We start from the raw sequence: 26603 nt of genomic DNA, 5'->3' as shown, positions 1-26603 counted from the left end.
GGGAGACAGACACTAGAGGTCAAGTGGGACCTCTAGCATCTGATTGTCTCCCTCAATGGATTTGGCTGCATCGGGTGCCCATGCAGCCCAGTGACGCCTGCAGCAGCCGGGTTGCAGGGTGCGGCAGGTGGCTGGAGCCTGCAGGGTGATTGCGGCCACGCTGTCTGGACGTAGCACCCCAGGCGCCCGCCCTGCTTGCCCGCACGTAGAACCGATCTTGACAGTCATATATTTTCTATGTCACCACAATATTTATTTAAATATTTTTTGTCACATATAAATGTAATATTTGTATCAACTTTTTTCAAACAAATCCTCTGTAATATGATCTACCCGGTCAAAGCACACCAGGAAACCGTCCAACAACATTTCTGGCAAATCCAGCTAAATCCTGCCTACATTCATACGCCCAAATTCCAAAACATCAAGAGAAAAAGAAAACAGTGCAGATGATCCTCAGATGCAGCTCCAGTGAATTGTGGAATCATGACTTACATTCACAGTATGGCGATTGGCTTGGTGGCTCTTGTAACGGTTATGTTAGTTCTCTCCTATGCAAAATCTGTGTGGAGGAGACGGAAGATGCCCCCTGGCCCATTCCCTCTGCCAATTTTAGGGAACTATCTGCAGCTCAAGTCTGAAGGGCTGGTGCCTAGTTTAATAAAGGTGAGTGCTGGGTTAATGTACTGTTATTGTCTGTCTTTATGGAGTTATAGGGTTAGTTTTTCTGAGTGAGGTCAGCAAATTGGTTGATTGTGCCTTCCAGGTGCACTGATGTCAATGACGTGCTCAATGATTGGGTGTAGTATGGTATGCCGGCGGTCGGGCTCCCGACGACCAGCATACCGGCGCGGGGAGCCTGACCGCCGGCATACCGACAGTGTGGCGAGCGCAAATGAGCCCCTTGCGGGCTCGCTGCGCTCGCCACACTGCGGGCACGGTGGCGTGTATTTTATTCTCCCTCCAGGAGGTTCGTGGACCCCCACGAGGGAGAATAAGTGTCGGTATGCCGGCTGTCGGGATTCCGGCGCCGGTAAACTGCGCGCCGGGATGCCGACAGCCGGCATACTGAAGACCACCCCAATGATTCAGTCTTTCCTTCCATCCTCATATAAGATGTAGCAAATTATACAGTATACAGTACATTACATATAATGCAAAAATTATTACCAGCAAATGCCTTATGCCATAATCCATACATCTTATTGTTTGTCTGATTGCGATAAACTTACGAAACCACTGAACCTATTGCACTGCCATTGTGTAGGTAATTTTCCCACTAACATGACTGGACACCTTGGATCACATGACTAAACATTATTTCCCTATGATCGCACACCTGAACTATAGTACATCCAACTGTCATCAAAACCTCATCACAGAGCCACAGCTGGATCAGGGATCAGTATGAGATCTCAGCGCATGGGATCCCTGCGTTTGAAATACCGACACCAGGATCCCGCTGATTAATAAGCCGGCAGGGGTGAGTAAGGGGTGTTATCCCCCCCCCATCCCTAACCCCCCTATCTGCAGCCTAATCCTTACCTCCCCCTTAGTGCCTAACCCTAACCACCCCCAGGAGGTGCCTAAACCTATCCCCCCCCGTCCCCCCTGCCTAAACCTAACCCCAAACCCTGTAGTCTAACCCTAACCCTCTCCCCGCAGCCTAAACCTAACCCCCCCCCCCCCCCGGGATGCAGTCTAACCCTAACCCCCTGGGACGCAGTCCAAATTCTAACCTCCCCCAGCTTACCTGTCCACCGTTGCGGTGTACTGTATGTTCATTCGGCATTCCGGCTTTCGGGATTCTGGCATCGGGATGGTTCATCATTCTGGATGCCGGTGTCAGCATTCAGAATAGCATCTGGATTCTGGTGTCGGTATTCTGCCTGCCGAGATCCCGACAGTCGAGATCCTGACTGCTTCCCCTGTATCACTCCACAACTGTAAAAACAGGCATCATTCACAGAAAAGCACGTCACTCCCTTACTGACAGCAGCACATCCCCACATCACTGACAGCAGCACATCCCCCTTCACTGACAGCAGCACATCTCTCCCTCACTGATAGTGGCACATCCCTGCCTCACTGACAGCGGCACATCCCCGCCTCACTAACAGCAGCACATTCCTGCCTTACTGACAGCAACACATCCCTGCCTCACTAACAGCAGCACATCCCTGCCTTACTGACAGCAACACATCCCTGCCTCACTGACAGCAGCACATCCCTGCCTTACTGACAGCAACACATCCCTGCCTCACTAACAGCAGCACATCTCTGCCTCACTAACAGCAGCACATCCCTGCCTTACTGACAGCGGCACATCCCTGCCTCACTAACAGCAGCACATCCCCGCCTCACTAACAGCAGCACATTCATGCCTTACTGACAGCAACACATCCCTGCCACACTGACAGCAACACATCCCTGCCTCACTAACAGCAGCACATCCCCGCCTCACTGACAGCAGCACATCCCCACCCCACTGACAGCAGCACATCCCTGCCTCACTGACAGCGGCACATCCCCGCCTCACTGACAGCAGCACATCCCTGCCTCACTGACAGCGGCACATCCCTGCCTCACTGACAGAGGCACATCCCCGCCTCACTGACAGCAGCACATCCCCGCCTCACTGACAGCAGCACATCCCCGCCTCACTGACAGCAGCACATCCCCGCCTCACTGACAGCGGCACATCCCCGCAACACTAACAGGAGCACATCCCCGCCTCACTGACAGCGGCACATCCTCGCAACACTAACAGGAGCACATCCCCACCTCACTGACAGCGGCACATCCTCGCAACACTAACAGCAGCACATCCCCACCTCACTAACAGCAGCACATCCCCAACTCACTGACAGCAGCCCATCACCGCCTCATTGACAGCAACACATCACCACCTCATTGACAGCAACACATCACCACCTCATTGACAGCAACAGTGGCGGAAGTACCGGAGTCAATGGAGTCGGTTGCCGCCGGGCTCCAGCAGTGAAGGGGGCACCTTCTCCATTGCCTGTGGTGCACTTCCATCACTGTGCACCAGCAACTTCCACTGTATGAGAAAAGGGGATGTGGGGTTTGCTAGCGCCCGAACCGACCGACACCCCAGCTCCCGAGTCCCGCCCCCAGACTCTGCGTGTTGATGGGATCTCTCCTGCTGACTCCCATGCTGCCCGGCTCTCGCCCGTGACCCCGGCTCCCGCCCCGATACTGCGGCTGGCCGGCTCCCACCCACTGACACTCCAGCTCCCGTCCCGACACCGCGGCTGCCCGGCTTGCTTCCGCAGACACACAGGTCAGGCTCCCGCTGACACCGCGGCTGCCCGGCTCCCTCCCGCAGACACACGGAACCAACTAACGCCGCTTCCTTCCCCTCCACTGTCCAGGAGCTGCTGCAATGTGGGGAGAAAGTTAACTGGTGAGAAGAAGGGACTGACGACTGGAGGGTCGGGACAATGGCTGTTAGCTTGTAAATGTATATGTATATGTGTGTGTGTGTGTGTGTGTGTGTGTGTGTGTGTGTGTGTGTGTGTGCATTTGTACAGTACATATGTGGCTGTGTGCGTATATGTATATATGTGATTGGGGTGTATGTGTGTCTGTGTATTTGTGTGTGTGTATTTGTGTGTGTGTGTGTGGCTGTGTGTATATATGGATGCTGTATGTGTATTTGTATACATGTGTGTACATGTGGCTGTGTTGGGGGGGGCACCATCATCTATTTCGCCTCAGGGCGTCTACTATAAACTTACGCCCCTGGACAGCAACACATCACCACCTCATTGACAGCAACACATCACCACCTCATTGACAGGTATACATATTTCTGACAAAAAAAATAAATAAATTACTACATAACTCTCAGAACCTGACATCAATCCTCCCCAAAGATGACTGGTGCAGTGATGATCTGATCCAGTGGGGAAGGGTCTATTGCTCTGCTTACCGTTTCATTTTTGTTGAGATTTCACAATGATTAGGAGAAATTCTTCACCTGGTCGTGACAGTGCTGTGGTTAAAGAGTGCCCAAGCAGATCATTAGGAGAAGTAGTGATAACTCTTTTCTCTGGTGAAAACACCAGAGAAAGGTGTTATCTGGGGCGCTTTAAGAGAGGAGGAGGCCTGGGTGCAGCCTCCTCCGTTCGGGGCCCCTCCTCTCTGCCGGCAGTGCTGAGAGCCTGAGCACTAGAGCGCTCAGACTCTATTGCGCATGGGCAGATCTCCAGGAAAATGGTGCGGTGGCCATTTTCCCAGTTATTTTTGTACTGCGCATGCGCAGATCTCTGAGAAAATGGCCATTTTCACAGCGTTTTAACATCACCGCAGACATCGGCGTGGGACTCCGGAGGGGTGAGTATTTATAAAATGGGTGCGGTTCGGCCCCCTCTGGACTCAGGGGCCCATGTGCACCGCACACACTGCACCCATTATAGATACGCCAGTGGGTGTTATCACTGCTTCATAAAGAGATACCTTATTCATTTTGCAATGTTCTATTGATGTTGTCATAGTAATAATAATAATAATAGTAATTAGAAATGTGCGCTGAACCCCGTGTTTTGGTTTTGTATCTTGATTCATCTTCGTGTTTTCATTTTGGGTTTGCACAACCATCCTCACATGTTTTGGATCTGTATTTTCCCCCCCAAAAAATATAAAAACAGCTAAAATCATGAAATGTGGGCCTTTTTAGTTAATATAGATGATTTATGATTAAAAAAAGTTAAGATAGGGGTAGGCTGGTTTGGAATTTGTAACTCTGGCTTCTCTTTCATTGCAACCCTTGTCATGAATCCTTGGCTATTAACACTGTATATTTAAATTATGGATTATGAAAATTTAAGATGATTGAATGAAACTATTCATTTTCTTGGCTTCTCCTTAATTTCTAACCTTGTCAGGAATCATTGGCTATTGTATTAACATTGTATTTTCTTCTGGTTAAAATGTATTGCACATTAGTAATGTATTAGAGCAATAACCAATAAAAATGTTGTCTATTCAAAAAATACCATCCCTAATGTCCCCAAAAAATACAAAATATTATGAAATGAAAAGTGGTGCAAGATGGAATTGCCCTTCGGCCTTCCACTCACTTTTATATTGTACTGTATATTAAAAAGGACATGCACAGTTTAACAAACCAAACACATCAGTGACAGGGACTGCCACTTTTGTAGCTGAAGTGCTTGGTTTGTTTGGGCCCCCACAAAACTATTTTTTGGAAGAACAACCACTGATCATTAATGAGGAGGTTGACGATGAGAGTGGTGGCAGTGGAGAATTCATGTGCTTGTCCAAATCTCAGGTAGCTGGCACTCGACTGCTTATTAATATTTTGCAAATTATTTTGTGAACACACATATTGTTCTTCAGCCTTAGTGTTCCTTTTTGGGGCATTTATTTGTTTGTTTTAAAAGTGACACCTCTACCTCTTTTCTTTAACATTGTGACATTTTAAGATTTCAGGTGCCCTTTCTTAAACTTTGTGTCTCCTGGGCTACCTTTAGTATTGTAGATGTTGAAGTACTATCATATCTGGCAGCAGCCACAGCACTAGTACTGGTTTGCTGCTCCTGCTTTTCTATTGACTGATCCATATCAACTCAAAGCATTATTTTAAATGGTGGCATCTACTGAACGTTATTTTATGAGTACAGTGCCTGAACAACAACAACAACAACAACAACACACATTTTATTTTATTTTTAACACTGCAGTAATTAATGGAGGCACCTATTGAAAGGTTTTTCTTAACAGTGCTTGAACAACAACACATTTTACTTCTATTGCACTGCAGTAAGTAATGGTGGCACCTACTGAATGTTATTTGTTTTTAAGTACAGTGCCTCAACACACGCTTTTCTTTTCTTTTTTAATGCTGCAGTAAGTAACAGTGGTACTTACTGAATTATATTTTTTAAGTATGGTGTCTGAATGGGTGTGATACAATATACCGGTGGTCAAGATGTCGACAGTCACATAACCGACACCGGCATCCTGACAATGAACATGCTGACAGGGGATGGAGTAATTATTTTACCTGTCCCCTATCCTAACTTTAATCCACCTGGGGTAGAGGATAGGGCTAAGATAGTGGGGGTGGCAGTTAGGGCTAAGTCACTTGGGATGGCGGCTAGGGCCATGACTTGGGGAGTAGTGGCATGGGCTAACCCCCATCCAGTACCTAATCTTAACCCCCACCGGGCCCTAACCCTAATAGTTACCCTGATTCTTACATTCTGGATGTCAGTGTTCCAGCTCCGGTATTCTGGTGTCGGGATTCAGGCATCGGTCACATGACCACCAGCATCCCGACTGCCAGGATGCTAGCCGCATCCCACCTGAACCTGACCCGAACACAACTTTATTTCAATAATGAAGCTTTTCCTAACACTGACACAGTCACAGTGATGTAACCCACAGCCCTTCACTGATGACACTGACACAGCAGCTCACAGCCCTCAATCTTTACTGACAGTTACACTGAAGCCTTCAGCCCTTCACTAATGATGCTGACAGTATGACACAGTCACAGACAGTGCTGCAGCCCACAGCCCTAGTTCACTGACGATGATGATGACACTGACACAGTAGCCCACAGCCCTTACACTGCAGCCCGCATCCCTTTGATGATGATGATGATGATGATGATGATGATGATGATGATGACAGACACTGGCTCAGTGACAGACAGTGCTGCAGCCCAAAGCACTAGTTCATTGATGACACTGAGTGTGACACAGACTAGTATCTCACAGCCCTTAATCATAGTCACAGTAGCCCTAAATAACACTGCAGCCTGCCACACACCCTCTCCCTATAGCATTCTGTGTGAAGTGCCACCCAAACCATGAGGTAATAACTTTTATTTCATCCAAAACACAGAAGATATGATGCTGGGTGGGATGATGTTTTACCTTATTTTCGGATTCAACCCTGGCAGAAAATACCGAGCATGGGCTTGAAGGTTCTCAGAACCAGAAGTTCGGGTGGTTTCGGTTTCCTTGGAAAACGAACCGCACATCTTTAATAATAAATAATAAACATAAAAAACAATTTTGTGCACACACACACACACACACACACACACACACACACACACACACACACACACACACTGTAAGGGCACAGTGATGCACTTATATTAAGGCTGAATCAAATATACATCACTCCACCATGTTAACTTGGAGAGGATAGAGGCATGGTGGTTGAGGCACTACAAATTAAAAGTGAGCTGAAACTTGGCAAAAAAAAGTAATTAAAACATGAGAAATTTTTAATAATCTACAGTGTAAAATGTTACAGTTTTCTTATACTTCCTGATGACAAATGTGACAGTTTTTTAAAAGTAATTTTGGGAAGTGTACAAGATGATTTAAGACTAGGGGTTTGTATTATCAAATAGCTCTTGTTTCAGTATAGGGTCTTTTAGGGTTAGAGGGTTTGAGAATGTTAGTTTTTTATAATTTGTTAAAGTGTTTACCATGTTCAAGATAGGGCTGATCCTATTGTTGTGCATATTAAGCAGAGACATTTATTTGGTGCAGTGAAAAAGGCTTCAATTAAGAGAAGTATGGCTGATATCTCCCCACATACCATTTTCAAACTAAATAAAGAAATCATTATTTTCTAAAATAATGGGAGTAAACTCCATGTGTATTAAGCTTTGGTGCTTTCAGCCCAGTGCTGGTTACTCCAAAACCATGATTCCAGTAAGGTCCCAGGCTGGTTGACACCAGGGCTGACTTTCCCAAAGGTAGCCAGTCCCAAAAAATTGCATGTTCCCCCCAAAGTATAACCACTTGCACCAGGGTTCTCCACATTTGTCTTTGGCCAACTACATGCATCAGCATGGCCAGGCTGCCAAAAATAACCGACAGGGCCTGCTGGCACTTGAAGCAGGCACCAGGGCACCCTGGCACCTGTAACACTGGGCTGTACGTGTCGGTGCTGGTTTTCAAAAGAGGAGGGAATCTCCCACACACTTTTTCTTTGGCAAACTAAAGGTACAATATGGTCCTGATGCCAGGGAAAGCTGGCACTTGTAGTTTGTTAAGTTCCAGCAGGCCCTGTTTGACATTTTGGCAGTCATTGTGGGACCTGTAGTTTGAAAAAGACAAATTGTATCATACCTATAATAATTAATAATACACTGCATGAAATGAATGTAGGGAGTGAGAAGGATGTTGGAACCCAGTAGAATGGTTGTGGTGACTCAGTGGGAGTGATAGAGTGGCATGATTGTAGGTAGGTACTGAGTGGGGTGGATGTGTCACATATCTGCTCAGACTGTAAGCAGTATAGACTGCATGTATGTATTCCAGTGAGCACACAAATCTGTGAATTAGCAGATCCACCATTTATGACTCCATGAGATTGCTGAGTCTGCAGTTAACCACAAGGTGCAATGGAATACCATATCTTCATTGCCCAAGGAACATTGGTTTGAATTTCATTTTTTAATCGTGTTTGAATGGTAGAGATTCTGCAGTTTTATGAAATTATAGATCATGCGTAAGAAGCCGTAATCGGACATATAAAACAGTAAGGTATTTTGTTTTTGTATATAGAAACATAGAAACATAGAATTTGACGGCAGATAAGAACCACTTGGCCCATCTAGTCAGCCTCTTTTTTTTATCCTTTAGGTAATCTCAACCCTTTTTGAACCTTATTTTTTTGTAAGGATATTCATATGCCTATCCCAAGCATGTTTAAATTGCTCTACAGTCTTAGCCTCTACCACCTCTGGTGGGAGGCTATTCCACTTATCCACTACCATTTCTGTGAAGTAATTTTTCCTTAAATTTCCCCTGAACCTGCCTCCCTCCAGTTTCAGTGTATGTCCTCGAGTTCTAATACTTCTCTTCCTTTGAAGAATGTTTCCCTCCTAAACTTTGTTAAAAACTTTGGTATATTTGAAAGTTTCTATCATGTCTCCCCTTTCCCTTCTCTCCTCCATACTATACATGTTAAGATCTTTTAGACTTTCCGGGTAAGTTTTGTGATGTAGGCCATGCACCATTTTAGTTGCCCTTCTTTGTACACTCTCTAATGTTTTATATCCTTCTGGAGATATGGTCTCCAGAACTGGACACAGTATTACAGATGAGGCCGCACCCATGACCTATACAGTGGCATTATTACTTCTCTTTTCCTGCTACTGATTCCTCTTCCTATGCATCCAAGCATCTGACTTGCCTTTCTCATTGCTTTGTTGCATTGCTTTCCTGCCTTTAAGTCACTTGAAATAGTGACTCCTAAATCCCTTTCCTCCTCAGTAGTTTCCATTATAGTACCCTTGATACTATATTTAGCCTTTGGGTTTTTGAGACCCAAGTGCATGATTTTGCATTTTTTTTGCATTAAACTGTAGTTGCCATGTTCTTGACCATTTTTCAAGTCTAGCTAGGTCATCAATCATTTGTTTTACCCCTCCTGGTGTGTCTACCCTGTTGCATATCTTTGTATCATCTGCAAAAAGGCATATTTTCCCTTCAATACCATTTGCACTGTCACCAACAAAGATCTTAAAGAGAACTGGTCCGATTACAGATCCCTGGGGTACTCCACTGGTAACATTTCCCTCCATAGATTGCACTCCATTTGCAACAACTGTCTGTTTCCTATCCTGCAACCAGTTTCTTATCCATTTAACTATTTTATAGCCCACCCCCACACTTTCAAGTTTATTTATCAGTCTACGATGTGGGACAGTGTCAAATGCCTTACTAAAGTCTAGATATGCTACATCTACAGCTCTCCCTTGATCTATTATTTTCATCACAGAGTCAAAAAAGTAAATAAGATTTGTTTGGCATGATCTCCCACCGGTAAATCCATGCTGTTTTGGATCCTGTAAGTTGTTTGATTTAAGATATTCCACAACTCTTTCTTTTAGTAGTTTTTCCATTACTTTCCCTACTACTGATGTAAGGCTTACTGGTCTGTAGTTACTTGCTTCTTCCTTGCTTCCACTTTTGTACAGTGGAACTACATTTGCTCTTCTCCAGTCCTCTGGAATGGCACCTGTATTTAGTGACTGGTTAAATAATTATGTTAATGGTGCCACCAGCACATGTTTTAGCTCTTTTAGTATCCTTGGGTGTATTCCATCTGGCCCCATTGATTTATCCACTTTTAGTTTTGAAAGTTCAGTTAGGACCTTCTCCTCTGTAAATGTACTTTCATCTACCTTATTTTTATGAATGTCCTTGCAACTTAACTCTGGCCCCTTCCCTTCTCCTTCTGTAGTAAATACTGAGCATAGTACTGATTAGTCTCCTTCTCCAGTACTAATACAGAGTGTAAAAATAAAAAAAATGTGGATCAAGATCTATGCAGGACATAAGCACTGTATATACAGTATATACAGTGTTATCCCGATGAATGAGTGCACATTGTTCTCTGCATTTCTACCAATCAACAGCTGCATATAATACTGCATAGTGCATTATCATAAAACTGTTCACCAAATAAGCAATAAAAAGTGACAGGTGATCCTGTACTAAAACAAAAAAGTGATAAAGCTTATGTGATGGTATTCAGACTTCATCAGTGGCATATGAGCACCATGTACTTTACCAGGTATAAATAGCAATTTTTAATTATCAATCAATTTCCATGTGTGTGCATCACTGATTCAGTGAAAACAAGCAGCACTCACTTGTAATGATTTCTACAAAGCTGTCAATTATGAGTTTTCATTGAAGTCTCTCTTCTTGGCATTTCTACATCCCAGCTATTGTTTCTTCTGTCGTCAATCGAAAAGGAGGTTCACAAGGGTCAGGATGGTGAAACCCTTATTTTACTAGAGTTTAGGAGCAACAGCCGCTATGGCAGCAGCTGTTGATTGGTAGAAATGCAGAGAACCATATGCACTCATTCATCGGGATAACACTGTATATACTATATACTGTATACAGTGCTTATGTCCTGCATAGATCGTGATCCACATTTTTTTATTTTTACACTCTGTATTAGTACTGGAGAAGGAGACTAATCAGTACTATGGACAAGGTAAGTATCTAGTGTTGAGTGCGGGTGAATGTGTAAGTCGGTTTATGTGCCTTGTAATTTTTTTTCATATTTCTATTACAGTGGGACTACAGGTGCTAGCAGGCCCTTAATGTCTGGGTTTGCTAGCACTTGTGGTTCTCCAAGTTCCAGCATGCAGGACAGGCTTGTTGGGACCTGTAGTCTCACAGTAACATACCATATTACTTTAAAATCTAACATTGATAGCTATCAACTCCACACCCACTGCCCAGGGATGCAAGGGATAGCCCAGGGCTAGTCTATTGTGTATAAGTAATTGGGTATGAGTTCCATAGCAGGAGCGATCTCTATGATTAAGGCTGTAGATATAAAACTCAATAGTTTAAAATGCAAAACCAACTTCGTTTTGCATTTTAAATGATTGCCACTGTGGTTTAACATCATGATTGAACAAACCAAAAGCAAGAATAGACCATTCATCACCCATTCCAAGTACCACTATGGAACATCTAATCAATACAGTACATCACTCACCCTAAGTAAGGATAGCTTTCAGCACTTAACTCCCAGGTTACCAGTCCTGACAGGGAGATATTTAAAATCAGACAGATTTTCATTATGCCAGTTTTCAAAATGATGGTCACCCAAGATCCATTATCTAAAATCACTGTGCATGACCAACCGTTAGAAAAACGAGTTCCAATAAAACCAGTCCCCTGAGACCTTGTGGTATGCAATTGACTCCACCAGTAACTCTCCATTAAACAACAACTGCTTCAACTCCGGGGACCAGTGCAGGATTCCCCGGACTCCCTCATCTATTTCCAAAGGCCATACATACATCTCTTTCTATCACCAGAGTACTTTCAGTGGCTGTATTCATCAGATTAGTACATTTGGGTAGGATCCCAACATTGCAGGTATTCAATGGCTCGAACACTAGTTTCTTAGCATCTAAAATATTTACCCAGTCTAGGAGATTTTTCTCTTTGCATTTCTCCTTAATAAGTTGGGTACTTTTTACCTCTTTCCATGTCTGGGGAGGGATAATAATTTTCGTTTTTATTCTTCATCTTCATCTTAATTTTCTTCATCTTCTTTTCATTCTTCTTAATCTTCTTCCTGTGAAATGTCAGGAGCTGATTGGTTCTTTATCTCTCTCAACTTTTTCTCTCTCCAAGCTTTGATTCTTCTCCCCCACAATGTTATCTCCTATGAGTTTTTCCTAGAGAACTCTCTTCTTGAGCTACAATATCTTCCGTTTTCCAATGAAAGAGAGTTCACTAGGAGTTTGGTCAATGAGATCCCTATTTGCCTTGGTGTATTTGCAATCATCCCTGCACCCTTCCTTTACCTAAATAAGATAATATACACAGTGGCAGATGTATTAAGCCTTGGCGAGTGATAATGTGAAGAGAGATAAAGTACCAGCCAATCAGCTCCCAACTGCCATATTACACAAGCTGTGTTTGAAAAATGACAGTTAGGAGCTGATTGGTTTGTAGTTTATCTCTCTCCACTTCATCACTCTCCAAGGCTTAGTACAGATGTAGCCATGCTCATCCGCATCGCAGCATGGATGGCACAACTAGTGTGCCAACGTCTTTCATGCACACGTGTACGCATGCGCACACCATAGACTGTAATGGTGTGATCACAGGCTGTAAGTAGTCGCAACCAGGAGCACCATACAGCATGTCACATTGTGTATACCCGTACATATGCATTGTGGCAAAGATGTAAGCGTGTCCGAATCGTTTGCAGGGTGGGACACGGAGGCTGCGTGATATCACACGCAGCCGCTGTGACCCAAAACATGGTGGCATGGCGACTGCCTACGCAGCTAGGCTGTGAAGGCAGGGGGCTACCTTTAAGATGCAAGCTTATCGCTGTTTAGCAATGCGCTCGCATTTCAGCAAGGGGGAGGACCTTGCCTTGTGCTGGGCGGCCCCCCCGCATGCTATAGAAATGAGCTGTAGTGTTGCGATTTCTCGCAAAACTACAAATCATGCTGAATTCAAGGTTAATTGAAAAAGCAAAATCTTCCTCTAATGGGCAAAACCATGTGCATTGCAGGTGGTGCAAATATAACATAGAGTTAGATTTGGGTGGGGTGTGTTCAAACTGAAATCTAAATTGTAGTGTAAAAATAAAGCAGCCAGTATTTACCCTGCATAGAAACAAAATAACCCACCCAAATCTAGCTTTCTCTGCCCCTCGTCCCCCTGCAGTGCACATGGTTTTGCCCATTAGAGGAAGATTTTGCTTTTGCAATCAACCTTGAATTAGGCCCGGTGGGTCTAATTCAAGGTTGATTGCAAAAGCAAAATCATCATCTAAAGGGCAAAACCATGTGCACTGCAAGTGGGACAGATATAACATGTGCAGTGAGCACTGGCGTATCTATAATGGGTGCAGTGTGTGCGGTGCACACGGGCTCCTTGGTCCAGAGGGGGCCCACACCACACACACTGCACCCATTTCTTCTAAATACTTACCTTTCTGGTGTCCGATTGTGGGTCCCCTCCTCTCCCGAGTACCATAGCCGGCAGCCACAGCAGCGCTGTTAATGCTCTTTCTGAGCACTAGAGACTCTGGCAGAGTGCCAGAGTCTACAGTGCATGCACAGGTCTCAGAAAAAAATGTCAGCTGCGCCATTTTTTTGGAGACTTGCGCATGCACTGTAGTCTCTGGCACAGACAGAGCACTAACAGCACTTCTGCCGGCTACGGGACGGGAGAGGAGAGGGCCCACACCTGGAGAATGCACACGGGTCCCCTCCTCTCTAGATACGCCCCTGGCAGTGAGAGTTAGATTTGGGTGGGGTGTGTTCAAACTGAATCTAAATTGCAGTGTAAAAATAAAGCAGCCAGTATTTACCCTGCACAGAAACAATATAACCAATCCAACTCTCTCTGCACATGTTATATCTGCACCCCCTGCAGTGCACATGGTTGTGCCCATTATTGGAAAATTTTATTTTGCAATCAACCTTCAATTAGGCCCTAAGTCAGCTATTTCAATGGTACTCTTTCTAGAACAGTGACACCTAGGCCTTTATATAATGATTATTACGGTGTCCTAAAGTCTCTTTGGTAAGATCCCTGTGTTGCCAAACCAATGACCTGGTTTCTCCAGTATCTGAGGTAGCTACTCAAAGGAAAGTCCCTGTCTTAAAAGCACCTACTGTTTGTAGCTTTTCACAAGCAGCACAATGTTGGCAGGCAAATCTAGTATGAGTGTTGCAGAGCTGATACTTAAAATAAGTCTCTCTGTTACAGTACATTATTAACATGAACTTTTCCACTGCTTAATATGTACTGTAGATTCTTTCTCGAACTACTGTAGTTACATGATTTGCAAATTTTCCCTTAATACATAATCTTAACTTATTTTGTAACCCTGATCTTCCGGTCAGTTGTCAGAAGTATAATTCCTTTACATGCATTCATGTCACCAAACATTATGCAGTCTATTTTCATGGAAGTATTTGTCACTAAATATACTTTGAAATGTTATCAGCTTTGTAAAGCTTTAATATAAGTATGTATCTGATACTTTCACAGATGTCTGAAAAGTTTGGTCCCATTTACACTATTTACATGGGCTCCAGACCTGCCATAGTTTTGACAGGGTACCAAGCTATAAAGGAGGCACTAGTCGACCTGGGAGATACCTTTCTAAATCGAGGAGATCTTCCCGTACTTGATCGTATCTTCAGTTATAGAGGTGAGTGTTCAACATTAATAACATCTAAAAACAAAGCATCTTCAAGCATCTACGTCAGAGGTTCCCAAACACGGTCCTCAGGGCACCCCAATGGTCCAGGTTTTAAATGTATCCATGCTTGGCCACAGGTGACTTAATTAGCACCTACAGTAAGTCTATTTGATTTAACCATCTGTGCTGAGCCATGGCTATACCTAAATCCTGGACTGTTGGGGTGCCTTGAGGACCACATTCGGGAACCTCTGATTTATGTGATTCCCACAATTGTTATTTGATTGTTGTGCATCCTGTGTGGTCCATGGAGATCTTCCACTATGCTACTCTTTCAACACTGTCTATTTACTAAGACTTGGATAAAGTGGATGGAGATAAAATACCAGCCAATCAGCTCCAAACTGACATTTTTCAAACCCGGCCTGAGACATGGCAGTTAGGAGCTGATTGGCTGGTACTTTATCTCCGCCCACTTTATCTCCATTCAAGGCTTAGTAAGTAGACCCCTAAGATTACTACTGTATGTAATAAATCTGTTCAGAGTCCAGGTGATGGCATTCCTTTATTGTGTACAGTAGTTTGTTATTTCGCTCAGATCCATGCTTAATTTAACATTAATCAAGCAGAGTTTATGCTTTTCTAAAAAATATTTGTAAAATCTAGTTGGGTTGCACTTTGATTTAAATGAAGGTTACCATCACTGTTATAAAGAACCTGGAAAATGAAGGCCATTAACATTATCAATGAGCTTCTGAACACATACTTTAATTTCACATACGTCTTTTGTTTTAGGATTAACTTTTGTAAATGGAGAGTCCTGGAAGCAGTTAAGGCAATTTTCTCTCATGACTCTTAAGGATTTTGGAATGGGCAAGAAGAGCTTAGAAGAACCCATACAGGCAGAAGCACAGCATCTTGTGGAATTTTACATAACCTTAAATGGTGGGTATACTGTATATCCAAAAAGGCCAAACCAAACTTAATTTGCTGATTAGAACCTACAGATGGAGCCTTGCTCATCTAGTCTTCTCTGCTGCACCCAGGTGCACCAAGGCTTATTAGCATAATCCTTTCATCTATTGTTCTCAGCTGCAATACAATACAGAGAGAACAATGCAGCAGGGGATTAAGTCATTACAGCAGGGGATTAAGTCCCACTGCCCTGGCTCAATTAATCCTATTAAAGGAATAGATGAGCAGGGCTCCATCTGTATTTTCCTATTAGATTAGAGTTGTGAGATGTGTCTCACAAAGTGGGGCTGTGTTCTATTGCTTCGGGTCAGGGCACACCCCAAATTTCATCACTCGGGGGGTGGCTTTGCCTAACATGTTCCCGACACACATGCATGTAACAGACATACATAGCAGTCAGCAGAGGTGTTATCATCATGCCACACAGCCAACCCCAGTGACCATCACACACCTCCCACCCAGATGCTCTCTTATCTTCATTCTCCCATCCCATCACTATGACACCGGTGCCCACTGGATACCACTCCCAGATGTGCCAGCATTACCTGCATTGAGATGAGCCCTCAGCAACTGGACCCCACCACACCATCACCTAGCATACACAGAGCCAGCTCCGGAGTCTGGACATGTTCCCTGACAACAGAAATTACTCTTTATTCCTTCCCTGTCATCGCAGTCCGTGCCGACTGGACAGAACATCTCTTAATTCAGGGTTGATCGCCAAAGCAAAATCATTCAATAATGTGCAAACCCCTGTGCAGTGCAGGGGGCAGATATAACATGTGCAGAGAGGAAATTTATGGAAGCAGCCCTAATGGGGGTGTGGTCTGATGAGGGGGTGGGGTCTGTTGAGTGGGCGGGATCCCTCATCATAAGGCCGGATTGTAAACAAATGTGGCTTTCCTTGCATCTTTTGCTGCAGACTAGGGGCGGATTGGGAACTAAAAGTGGCTCTGTAAAATTTTGCAGAAGTGGCCCGGCATAGGCAGCACAAGAGGTATAACATGCCGCGTAGCCATGGCAGCATCACTGGATGGCAGAGTGGCTGTACTGCAGAGATGGAATTACAGAATGAATGAGGACAATGCAGTGTACTGAGTGCGGTGGGCTGCCTGTTATGTGTAGGGTGGGGCCACAAGATAACACACAAAACAGGCCCCACAGACATGTCGGCCTACCAGGAATCTTCCTGGTGAGCCCTATGGCCAATCTGCCCCCGGCGTACACTGATCAACGTGGTGCGCAACATTTGTACATCTGAGTCTGAATCTGTGTTATAAGTGCTCCGATAAAGCGGTCGTGGCTTTTCCTTATGTCAAGTACTGTTGTGCTTCACCTGTGTCTTTGAATGTGTGTAAAACCAATTCCTGTGTTGTTAAAGTCGCAGCCCAGCATCTACACTGTGGGTAACTTTTTGCTGCATTTGCAATGTGACTAAGGCACAAATTTTAAACCAATATATGGTACACTATTTCTCTCGGAACATCCTGGTTGAACTGGGCATCTCGCACCATATAGCGTACAGACATCCAATAAGTGAGGACACATCTGTAACCGGGTGGTATTCAGTATGTCGGTTGTTGGGATCCCGGCGCACAGTATACCGGTGCCGGAATCCCGACACCCAGCATACCGACACCTATTCTCCCTCTTGGGGGTCCACGACCCCCCCTGGAGGGAGAATAAATAGCGTGGCGCGAGTAGCGCTCCACCGTGCCCACAGCATGGCAGGTGCAGAGAGCCCGCAATGGGCTCATTTGCACTCACCCCGCTGTCGACAAGCCGGCAGCCAGGATCCCGGCGTCGGTATGCTGGGCGCCAGGAACCCGGCCGCCAGCAACTCACATCACACCCCTGTAACCAATGATTACACATGTTAAAACAAAGGGCCGAAGTAATGATACCCTAATTCGGCGGCCGTGCGGTATGCCAGCCGAACTCTGACATTTTTTTTGAAAGAGGCAATAACTTACAAGGCAAAACCATGGCCAGACGCAAAGAGTGACTTTTTTATCTTCATTTCTACAAAGAAAGTAATAGGTGGATATACAGCCCAAGCTGAAATAGGAAGAACATTTAGAGCTCATTAAATCCACCTGTTCTATCGCTCACTAAATAAGCTGCAAAGTGCAAAGTTGTTTCTTTATTACGTGTTTTCTAAACACACTGCTGGGACTATTATAACCATACACCATCAATAAGTATGCTGGATTTTTTAACTCTAATCACTGGATACCAGGACCGAAACTAGGATTTTCGTCACTTGGGGCAAGGTACTAATTTGCCACCCCCCCAAAAAAAAAAAAAACAACAACAACAACCATGCAGCACACAAACAAACCCTGTCAGACTAAAATAATCGGATTATCAAATATTTTGAAAAAAAGGGGATACTATTGGACAATATTCCCGCGTGCCCCAAATGCCTTAAGCGTCACATGCGCCCCCCAGGAGCGCGTTCCACTACATGCCTTACTGCGTGTCCCCATACATTGCACTATATCACTGCACTACATCACTATACTACATCCACTACACACTGAACTACATCACTACACTACAGCGTGACCTCTCAATGGTTGGTGCAGGTCAGGCAGCCAGGATCATAGTCTGTTTAAGAACACAGCACCAACAGCTTGCTTCTATAGCTTGCACGGTGCACCACACGCTAGTCGCAGCACTGCATGGCAAAGAACAGAGATTAAGACAGTAGCCGGCATAGGAGAGATCCCAGGTACTGGAGCTCACCTGCACAGTGCCGGAGACAGCTGTGGGCAGACAGGAGGGTCAGAGACACTGCCCCGGGAGTCGTCTGCTGTCTCACTGGAGCAGCACGGCACTGGCGGTAAAAAAAAAAAAAAAAAAACCCTGTTCCTCTGTAACGCCTCGGTGCCCCTTGAAATCCTGCACCCGGGGTACATGCCCCTTTATCTTCCCCCCTAGTTGCGGCCCTGCTGGATACATACAAGTTTAAGTAGATCCTTAATTTCCGTTGATCCAGCTGGGAAACTGCATGACACAAGTTACTTGTTGATATCTATTGCATAGTTTTCTAAAGGAGATAAAGTCATTGCTGATACATTATTATAATGTTGTGTTTATAAAATCTATCACATTGTGTCAAGTAGATACTGTAGATACATTATGTGATAACAGCATACTTGCCTACTTTTGAAAAAGCACTTCAGGGAGATGTGAAAGTAACACCTATCAGCGCGGACGTGTACTGCTACATCTGAGAGGTGTGTCCTAAAAATGATTTACAGCCAAATGTAAGTGAGCCCCACAGTTTAATAATATCTACTTGTTGAAGACACTGATATTTTTCAGGATTTGTTTGTGTATTGTGTGTTTTACAAAAGGTTCCGTGTACTATAAGTGGCCATGAGAAACCTAATTTAAAATGCATGTAGCCATAGGGATCACTGTGCCTTATACCCAATGCAGAGAAATGGCGCTGATGATCCCATTTGACTGTATGTATCTCTGATTTCTTTTTTCTTTCCAAGAATGTAACAGCAACAGTACATAATGGGCAGGGCCGGGTCTACACCTTGCGGCGCCCAGTGCGACAGTTTCCACTGGCGCCCCCCGCGGCAAAACAGAGGCATGGCTTCATAGGGGAGGGTCGAGAGTAGTTGTGCCCCCCTGTAGATTTGCCCCTAGTAGTTGTGCCCCTTGTAGCAGTGCCCCTGTAGCAGTGCCCCATGTAGTAGTGCCCCCAGTAGCTGTGCCCCCAGTTTATTTGCCCCCTGTAGCTGTGCCCCCCAGTAGTTGTGCCCCCCTGTAGATTTGCCCCCAGTAGTTGTGCCCCAAGCAGCTGTGCCCCCAGTTAACTTGCCCCCAGTAGCTGTTTCCCCTGTAGCAGTGCCCCCTGTAGTTGTTCTCCTAGTAGTTATGCCCCTGTAGTAGTGGCCCCAGTAGCTGTGCCCCCAGTTGATTTGCCCCCAGTTGATTTGCCCCCTGTAGATTTGCCCCCAGTAGCTGTTTCCCCTGTAGCAGTGCCCCTGTAGTTGTTCCCCTAGTAGTTGTGCCCCCTGTAGCTGTGCCCCTTGTAGCAGTGTCCCTGTAGTAGTGTCCCTATAGTAGTGCCCCCAGTTGATTTGCCCCAATTGATTTGCCCCCAGTATGTGCCCCTTGTAGCAGTGCCCCCAGTAGTTGTGCCCCCTGTAGATGTGACCCCAGTATGTGCCCCCTGTAGCCGTTTTGAAACCTAAAAGAAAAATCACAATACCTACCAGCCGCGCTCCTGCTTTCGGACCGATGCTTCTGCTGTCTCCGGGCACCGGCTCCTCTCTATGGGCCAGATGTACTAAGCCTGAAAAGTGATAAATATCACAGTGATAAAGTACCAGCCAATCGGCTCCTAACTGTCATTTTTCAAACACAGCCTGTAACATGACAGGTAGGAGCCGATTGGCTGGTGCTTTATCACAGTGATATTTATCACTTTTCAGGCTTAGTACATCTCCCCCTATGGGAGAGCAGCGCCGCACTGACACTAGAGGTCAATATTGACCTCTAGCCAGAGTCAGCGACGCCGGCTGCAGCGGGCGCACACTGCACTCGCTGCAGCCGGTGGCCGGGATGGAGCCAGGGAGCGGGGAGGGAGGATAATAAGTAGCGGCTCTTGCCACGGCGGTGCCCTCAGGGTAGCGGCGCCCCGGGTAAAAAGCCTGCTTGCCCGTGGCAAGAGCCGCTACTGATAATGGGGATAAGTTACAATCAGGGAGATTGTTGGACTATTCAGGGAGTCAGGGAGCTTGCTGCTGTTTCAGGGAGTCTCCTGCAGAATGAGGGAGGGTAGGCAAGTATGTATAACAGCTGTCCAGGCAAAAAAGATTAATTTATTTTATGTAATTTTAAAACGGGGTATTGATCTGTATTTAAAATAAACATTTATGTGCTTTTATTCTGGTGTGCTTTTACTTTTATTGTTGCTTTTTCTGAGGGCTGAGTATCCCTCATGTCAGCAGCTGCAAAGGAATAAAAAATAAACCATTCCTAATCGGACTTTTGGACATTTTTGTATAGACATGCCTTGTAAGGGATTGCCCCTTTAAAAAGACGTCCTGGTTCGGCTGGCATCCCGCATGGCCACCGAACTCGGGCATTATTACATCGGTATCCGGACTCCAGGTCGACACCAATTAGTTCGACACACTTTGGGTCGACACTAGTTGGTCGACACACCTTAGGTCCACACCACAAATAGGTCGTCATGGACAATATGTCGCCATGGATAAGGTTGACATGGAAAATGGTTGACATGAGTTTTTCAGATTTTTTTTAACATTTTTGGACTTTTTCATACTTTACAATCCACGTGGACTACGATTGGGAATAGTAACCTGTACCGAGGGTAGCGGTAGCAGAGCGAGGAACCTTGCCCGATGGCGAGGGTACACGATGCACTAATTGGGGTTCCCAGTCACATTACGAAGAAAACAACCTTTTCCATGTCGATTTATTGTCTATGTCGACCTATTTGTGGTGTCGACCTAAGGTGTCCCATACCCCATTACATCAAGCCCAAAGTGTATGTTAATGAGTCAATCAGATAGGAATATTAATGTATTTTTGTTATCCTTAAATGTATAATATTCAAACCAGAACTTCGCTTTGTCATATTTGCCAAACAACACATTCAGAATGAGTTAAGAAGTTTCTCATGCCTCAGCAATGTCAAAGGTTCCCATCGGATGGATAGGCTGCATTCTCATGAATAGTGAGTACATTTTAATGGTGAAAAATAACCATACAATTCCTAAGACACTCTATACATCTCTTTAGGACAGCCATTTAACCCCAGCACCACTGTGGCCTGTGCCTCCTCCAATATTGTGACAAACATACTGCTGGGAACACGCTATGACTACACAGACAAGAAGTGGATGAAGATTCTCCAAGACACATGCCATGCGTTTCATATAGTCTCGTCAATCTGGGGTCAGGTGAGGAGAACATTTAGCATTTTATATTTCCTTAATATTTTATATCTCCCATCATTGACTTCAAAGAAAATCTCCTACCTCCTAAATATTGGGGTCATTAGCAGTAAAAATAAAAACACATTTATTTGCATTTTGTGCTCTAAGCATACATTGGAGCAAATCCCTAGTCAATTGGGGCGGGATGTACTATGTGACATCGCCGCCCATCGTCACGATGCCAAGCGCATATGTACTTACGTCTGCGCTTAGCATTGTGAAGGACAGCTCTTCCGATAAGAGCTGTCCTTTGTGATCCCCAGCGTCTCCATGACTTCCAGGTTTTGGCCGCCTGTGTCATTCTGCACATGTGCAGAATGACGGGGGAGGCTGTGGGGCATGCTGGGAAGGATCCAATGGGATCCCTCACACAGCACTGCGGAAAGAAGCCCATAGGATTCTATGGGGTATCGCCAGCAAAAGCTGGCGAGCCCCTCCGCGGCACTGACCTGGCGGCCGGGGGATAATACAGTAGGAAAATGCTGTAAATGGGAGTTTACCGCATTTTCCACTTAGTACATCCCAACCATGGTATGTTGCAAAATATCACAAATGAGCCCCCGCAAGGGGCTCATTTGCGCTCACCACACTGTCGGTAAGCCGGCGGTCGGGCTCCCGGCGCCGGTATGCTGGTCGCCGGGAGCCCGATTGCCGGCATATCGTAGTGAACCCTATGGAAGGGCGGTGCTGGGAGATCATGTGATCTCCAAGCGCCTCCCCTGCCGCGTCACCAGCAGCGTCACCAACCCGGCAATATGCTGGGTTGGTGAGCGCAGTGTAGAAGGGGGCTCTAGCACTGGTCACAGCCATGTCAGGCTCCCGGCTGCGACCCGTGCTAGCTAGTGGAAAATGGGTATTAACGCCATACGCATGAATATGCAATGAGAGCTGTCCTTTGTGGTGACCAGGTTTATGACCCAGGAGTCCATCTGCCCATGCGTCAAGAAACACAGGCACTGAGGGTGGTGCTGGGAGGGATCCAGTTGGATCCCTCTCAGGGGAAATTGAAAATAGAAGCCCATAGACTTCTAATGGGTAAAGCCATCTAAAAATGGCATTACTTACCAGGTCCAAGGATGCATTCCGGACCATGGGGCATATGCAGTAAGTGGCCAAGTCTCCAAAAATTGCATTTTTCGGAGGTCTGACCACAAAAATAGGTTTGATGCATCCCTCCCTTTAAGAGTGCTGGACTCTTTTGAAAAAGTTAGACCCATGTATTATCGCAGAAAACAGATCTCTTAGGGCTGCTTATCAGGAATTCTTCTTCACGTGCCTAAAACACCCAAAACTTAATCCATGATAAGTGCAGGTGGTCAGACTAATTGGATAGCCACCTGGAGATCCATTAGCTGTGGTAATTTAACACAGCTAATAGGATACCCCCCTAAAGGTACATTCATTTTAACATCCCTGCATATTTGTCGACCATAATGATCTTTGAGATTTGTCCAAACTTCAGAATTATCCAAATCGACTTGGCCATTCCTATACCTAATGCTTTTATTTAATCTAAACCCAGCTGATGCAATATCAGTACAAACAAAGCCAATTTGTATACAGTACATAGTGAAAGGAAAGCACAGTATTGATGTGTACTTCTACATACAGAATTTCAGTCGAATCTGGATAAGTGGGACCTGGATTAAGGGCCCTACACTCTGGCAGATCTCACTGCACGATATGAACGAGTTCTCGTTCATTAATGAACGAGAACTCGTTCATATCGTTCAGTGTGTAGGCACCAACGATTAACGATGCGCGGCCCCGCGCTCGTTAATCGTTGGTGCCCCGTCGCTTATGCATGCAGGCCAATATGGCCGAGATTGTCCATATTAGCATGCATTGCTATGGCGCCGGGTGACGGGGGGGGGGAGGGTGTGAAGAAATTTCACTCCCCCCATCACCCCCCCCGCCGCCGGGTCACCGTCTGCCGTATCGGTGGTGGGGCAGCTCGGCTGCGGGTCGCCCAGTCTATAGGGCCCTTAAGTGGGAAACCTCTATTACTGGGGCTAATTTTGAGGTCCCGGCATTTTTGCACCAAAAAAATCACTGTTAGTGAGATTATCAGTCCTCTTTAACTGAGAATGATTTTTCTTGATTATTAGGAATAATAACCTGACCTGGTACTTTGTTGGGTCAACGCGGGTCGCTGTGTTGTCTGAAAGGGTCACCCCCGAATTCCCAGGTTGCCTGACCCGGTAATTCAACCCGGGAATAAAGAAGAGTTATTCCCAGGTTATTACCAGGTCAGGTGCAGTGTGAAAGGGTTACCTGGGTCGATGCGACCCGGTACCCCTTCACAGCATAGGGAGAGGCGATCTCATCTCCCAGCGCCACCTCCGCATCCACCGCCGATGCTTCTGCAGTCCCCGCCCTCACTACTAGATATTGCCTGGTCGGGAAGCCAGTTCTCAGGGTCCAATGCCGGGTCGCACCTGGGAAGGACCCGTTTCCAATTCCCGGGTGGGACCCGGCATTTGTGATCTGAAAGCGGTATAAGTGAGATCAGTGCACTTTATTAACCTCTATAAGTGCGGGGTGTATTAACATACATCGCCGCCTGTGGGGTTGTGTGCGGGGGTCTCCGTCACCTCTCTGGGCTCTTCACCTGCTCCACTGCCAGGATGCAGGCAGCAGGCTGTCCCCGGCGCCTCCTCCCTCCCCCTGCAGCCGGAAGGACCTCTGGCTGCGTTGCTCGGAGAGGAGGAGATTAACTTCCGGGGGGGGAGGCATCTGTGATGGGGGTGGCAGAGGCGGTGGGTTGCAGCAGATGGCGATAAGAAGCCCATAGGATGGCGATACCCTGTACGGTGAAAACGCGGCGGTCGGGTGTTTGTACTTATGAAAATGCGATAAAACCCCCTAAAAACGGGGTTTTTATTGCATTTTCCCTTTAGTACATCCCGCTGTAAATGAGACAACCGCCTTTAGATGCTCTGTAACTGGGATTAGTACAGGTTTTTACAAGTCTCCATGTGATACCCCACTACAGTACCCTGTACCTGGATTTACAGGGGTATCCTGCTTGAATCTGCATAAGTGAGCACCTCTATAAGTGAGACAAACACTTCTTGAACCTGGATAAATGAGAACCAGGTAAGTGAGATACCTCTTTAAGGGAGACTAAACATGCCGTCCCTCGAGCTCCCACTTAACCAGGTTCAGCTGTATATACAGTATGTATAAAAACAAGTTGCTTAATTCAAATTCTAACAATTGCAATTTCTTCTGCAGCTATATGATATGTTTCCTACGATTATGCAATTGTTACCTGGACCCCACAAAAAAATATTTCATCTTCTCAAACCACTTGAAGAGAATATAAAGGAGAACGTCAGAACTCACCAGGAGACAATGGATCCCTCCTGTCCTCGCGATTATACAGATTGTTTCCTCATCAGAATGAAACAGGTCAGACAATATCTAGTACAATACAAATTAAGTTTATTATATTTTAGCTCATTTTTGTAGTTACGTGAATATCTGTCTGAGGAGACAAAGGCAGCATTAACTATTTTTATCTCATATAAATGTTATTTACACAAACAAATTATCCAGACTAATGGGGAGTTTGACCAAATCTTGGAGAGAGATAAAGTGGAATAGTTGCTTATAGCACAGCCTGTAGAATGACAGAAGCTGTTTGAAACAACATTTTGCTTGCTTATATCATTAGAGTGTAATGAGTGAACAGGTCTTGAAAGTGTATGTACATGTACTTGAAGGGGTAATCAGTAGCGGATCTTGCCACAGGCAAGAAGGATTTTTTCCTGGGGTGCCGCTGTCCCAAGGGCACCACCACCGTCCTGAGGGCGCCGTGGCAAGATCCGCAACTGGTGCAGTGCATTGTGGGAGTGGCCATAGACTCTAGAGTTCATAATTGACCTCTAGTGTCTGTGCGGTGCTATGGGAGAGACATCATGATGTCTCTCCTATAGGTCCGAGGAGCGGCGCCGGCAGCGGCCGGAGATGGAGGGCAGCAGCAGTCGGGAAGCAGGAGCGGGGATGGTGAATATTTATTTATTTATTTATTTTGGTAAGTGGCGCTACTAGCGGCACAGCTACAGAGAGCACAACTACTGAGGGCACAGCTACAGGGGGCACAATACTGGGGGTACAACTACTGAGGGCACAGTACTGGGGGCACAACTACTGAGGGCACAGCTACAGGGGGCACAACTACTGAGGGTACAGCTACAAGGGGCACAGTACTGGGGGCACATATACTGGGGGCACATCTGCTGAGGTCACAGCTACAGGGGGCACAGTACTGGGAGCACAACTACTGAGGGCAAAGTACTGAGTGCACCACTACTGGGGGGCACAGCTACAGGGGGCACAACTAATAAGGGCACAGCTACAGGGGGCATAACTGTGACCATGACAAGAAATGGTGCGCTAATTGGTCTATAATGAGAATGGTAGGTCAGAAAAGCAACACAATTTATTATTAAGAGCAGAAGTTGTTAAACATCATAGTGTAACACTTAATTTAAAATATATAAATATATCAATAAAAACACTGAATAAATGAATAGGAGTGCTACTCCCACTTGTATATGGAGACCAAAGAGAAAAAGTTCAGTCGACCTGTTCCGTTTATAACAGTCCCAATATATTCCACAAAGAGGACAATGTAGACCACAACCGTAAATGTGTATTTACCACCAATGTCTGTTCAAAGGTATTAAGCGAAACAGCGTCCGCAAGTGGCATTCCTTTTTTGGTGGCATAGGTCCAAAATGAACGGTGTGGAAAGTCCTTTGCAAGATGGAGTCCAATGAGCAAACAGCAAACAGGGACTTGGTCCAGATCTTGATCATCCAAATAATCAGTTGGTAGGAGTAGACACACAGCAGCAGATCTCACCAATTTTAAATTAAGTGTACACTATGATGTTTA

At 45.6% G+C, this 26603-nt stretch overlaps 1 protein-coding gene across 3 annotated transcripts in view; it reads left to right on the top strand.

Moving 5' to 3' along the window:
- The first annotated feature begins 435 nt into the window (after positions 1-435).
- Positions 436-26603, top strand: part of LOC134949273 (cytochrome P450 2A6-like) — a 66602-nt gene continuing 40434 nt past the window's right edge. For all 3 annotated transcript variants that reach the window (XR_010183130.1, XM_063937767.1, XM_063937768.1), the window contains exons 1-5: positions 436-666; positions 14580-14742; positions 15529-15678; positions 21502-21662; positions 24936-25112. Coding sequence is in view for 2 of the 3 variants with exons in the window: in XM_063937767.1 (XP_063793837.1) it covers positions 487-666; positions 14580-14742; positions 15529-15678; positions 21502-21662; positions 24936-25112 (831 nt within the window). In the remaining variant the exon portion in view is untranslated. The remainder of the gene's footprint in view (positions 667-14579; positions 14743-15528; positions 15679-21501; positions 21663-24935; positions 25113-26603) is intronic.

The sequence above is a fragment of the Pseudophryne corroboree genome, chromosome 8, assembly GCF_028390025.1.
Source record: "Pseudophryne corroboree isolate aPseCor3 chromosome 8, aPseCor3.hap2, whole genome shotgun sequence".
Taxonomy (NCBI): domain Eukaryota; kingdom Metazoa; phylum Chordata; class Amphibia; order Anura; family Myobatrachidae; genus Pseudophryne; species Pseudophryne corroboree.
Note: the sequence above shows the minus strand (reverse complement) of the source record. Positions and strands in the feature narration are given on the sequence as shown.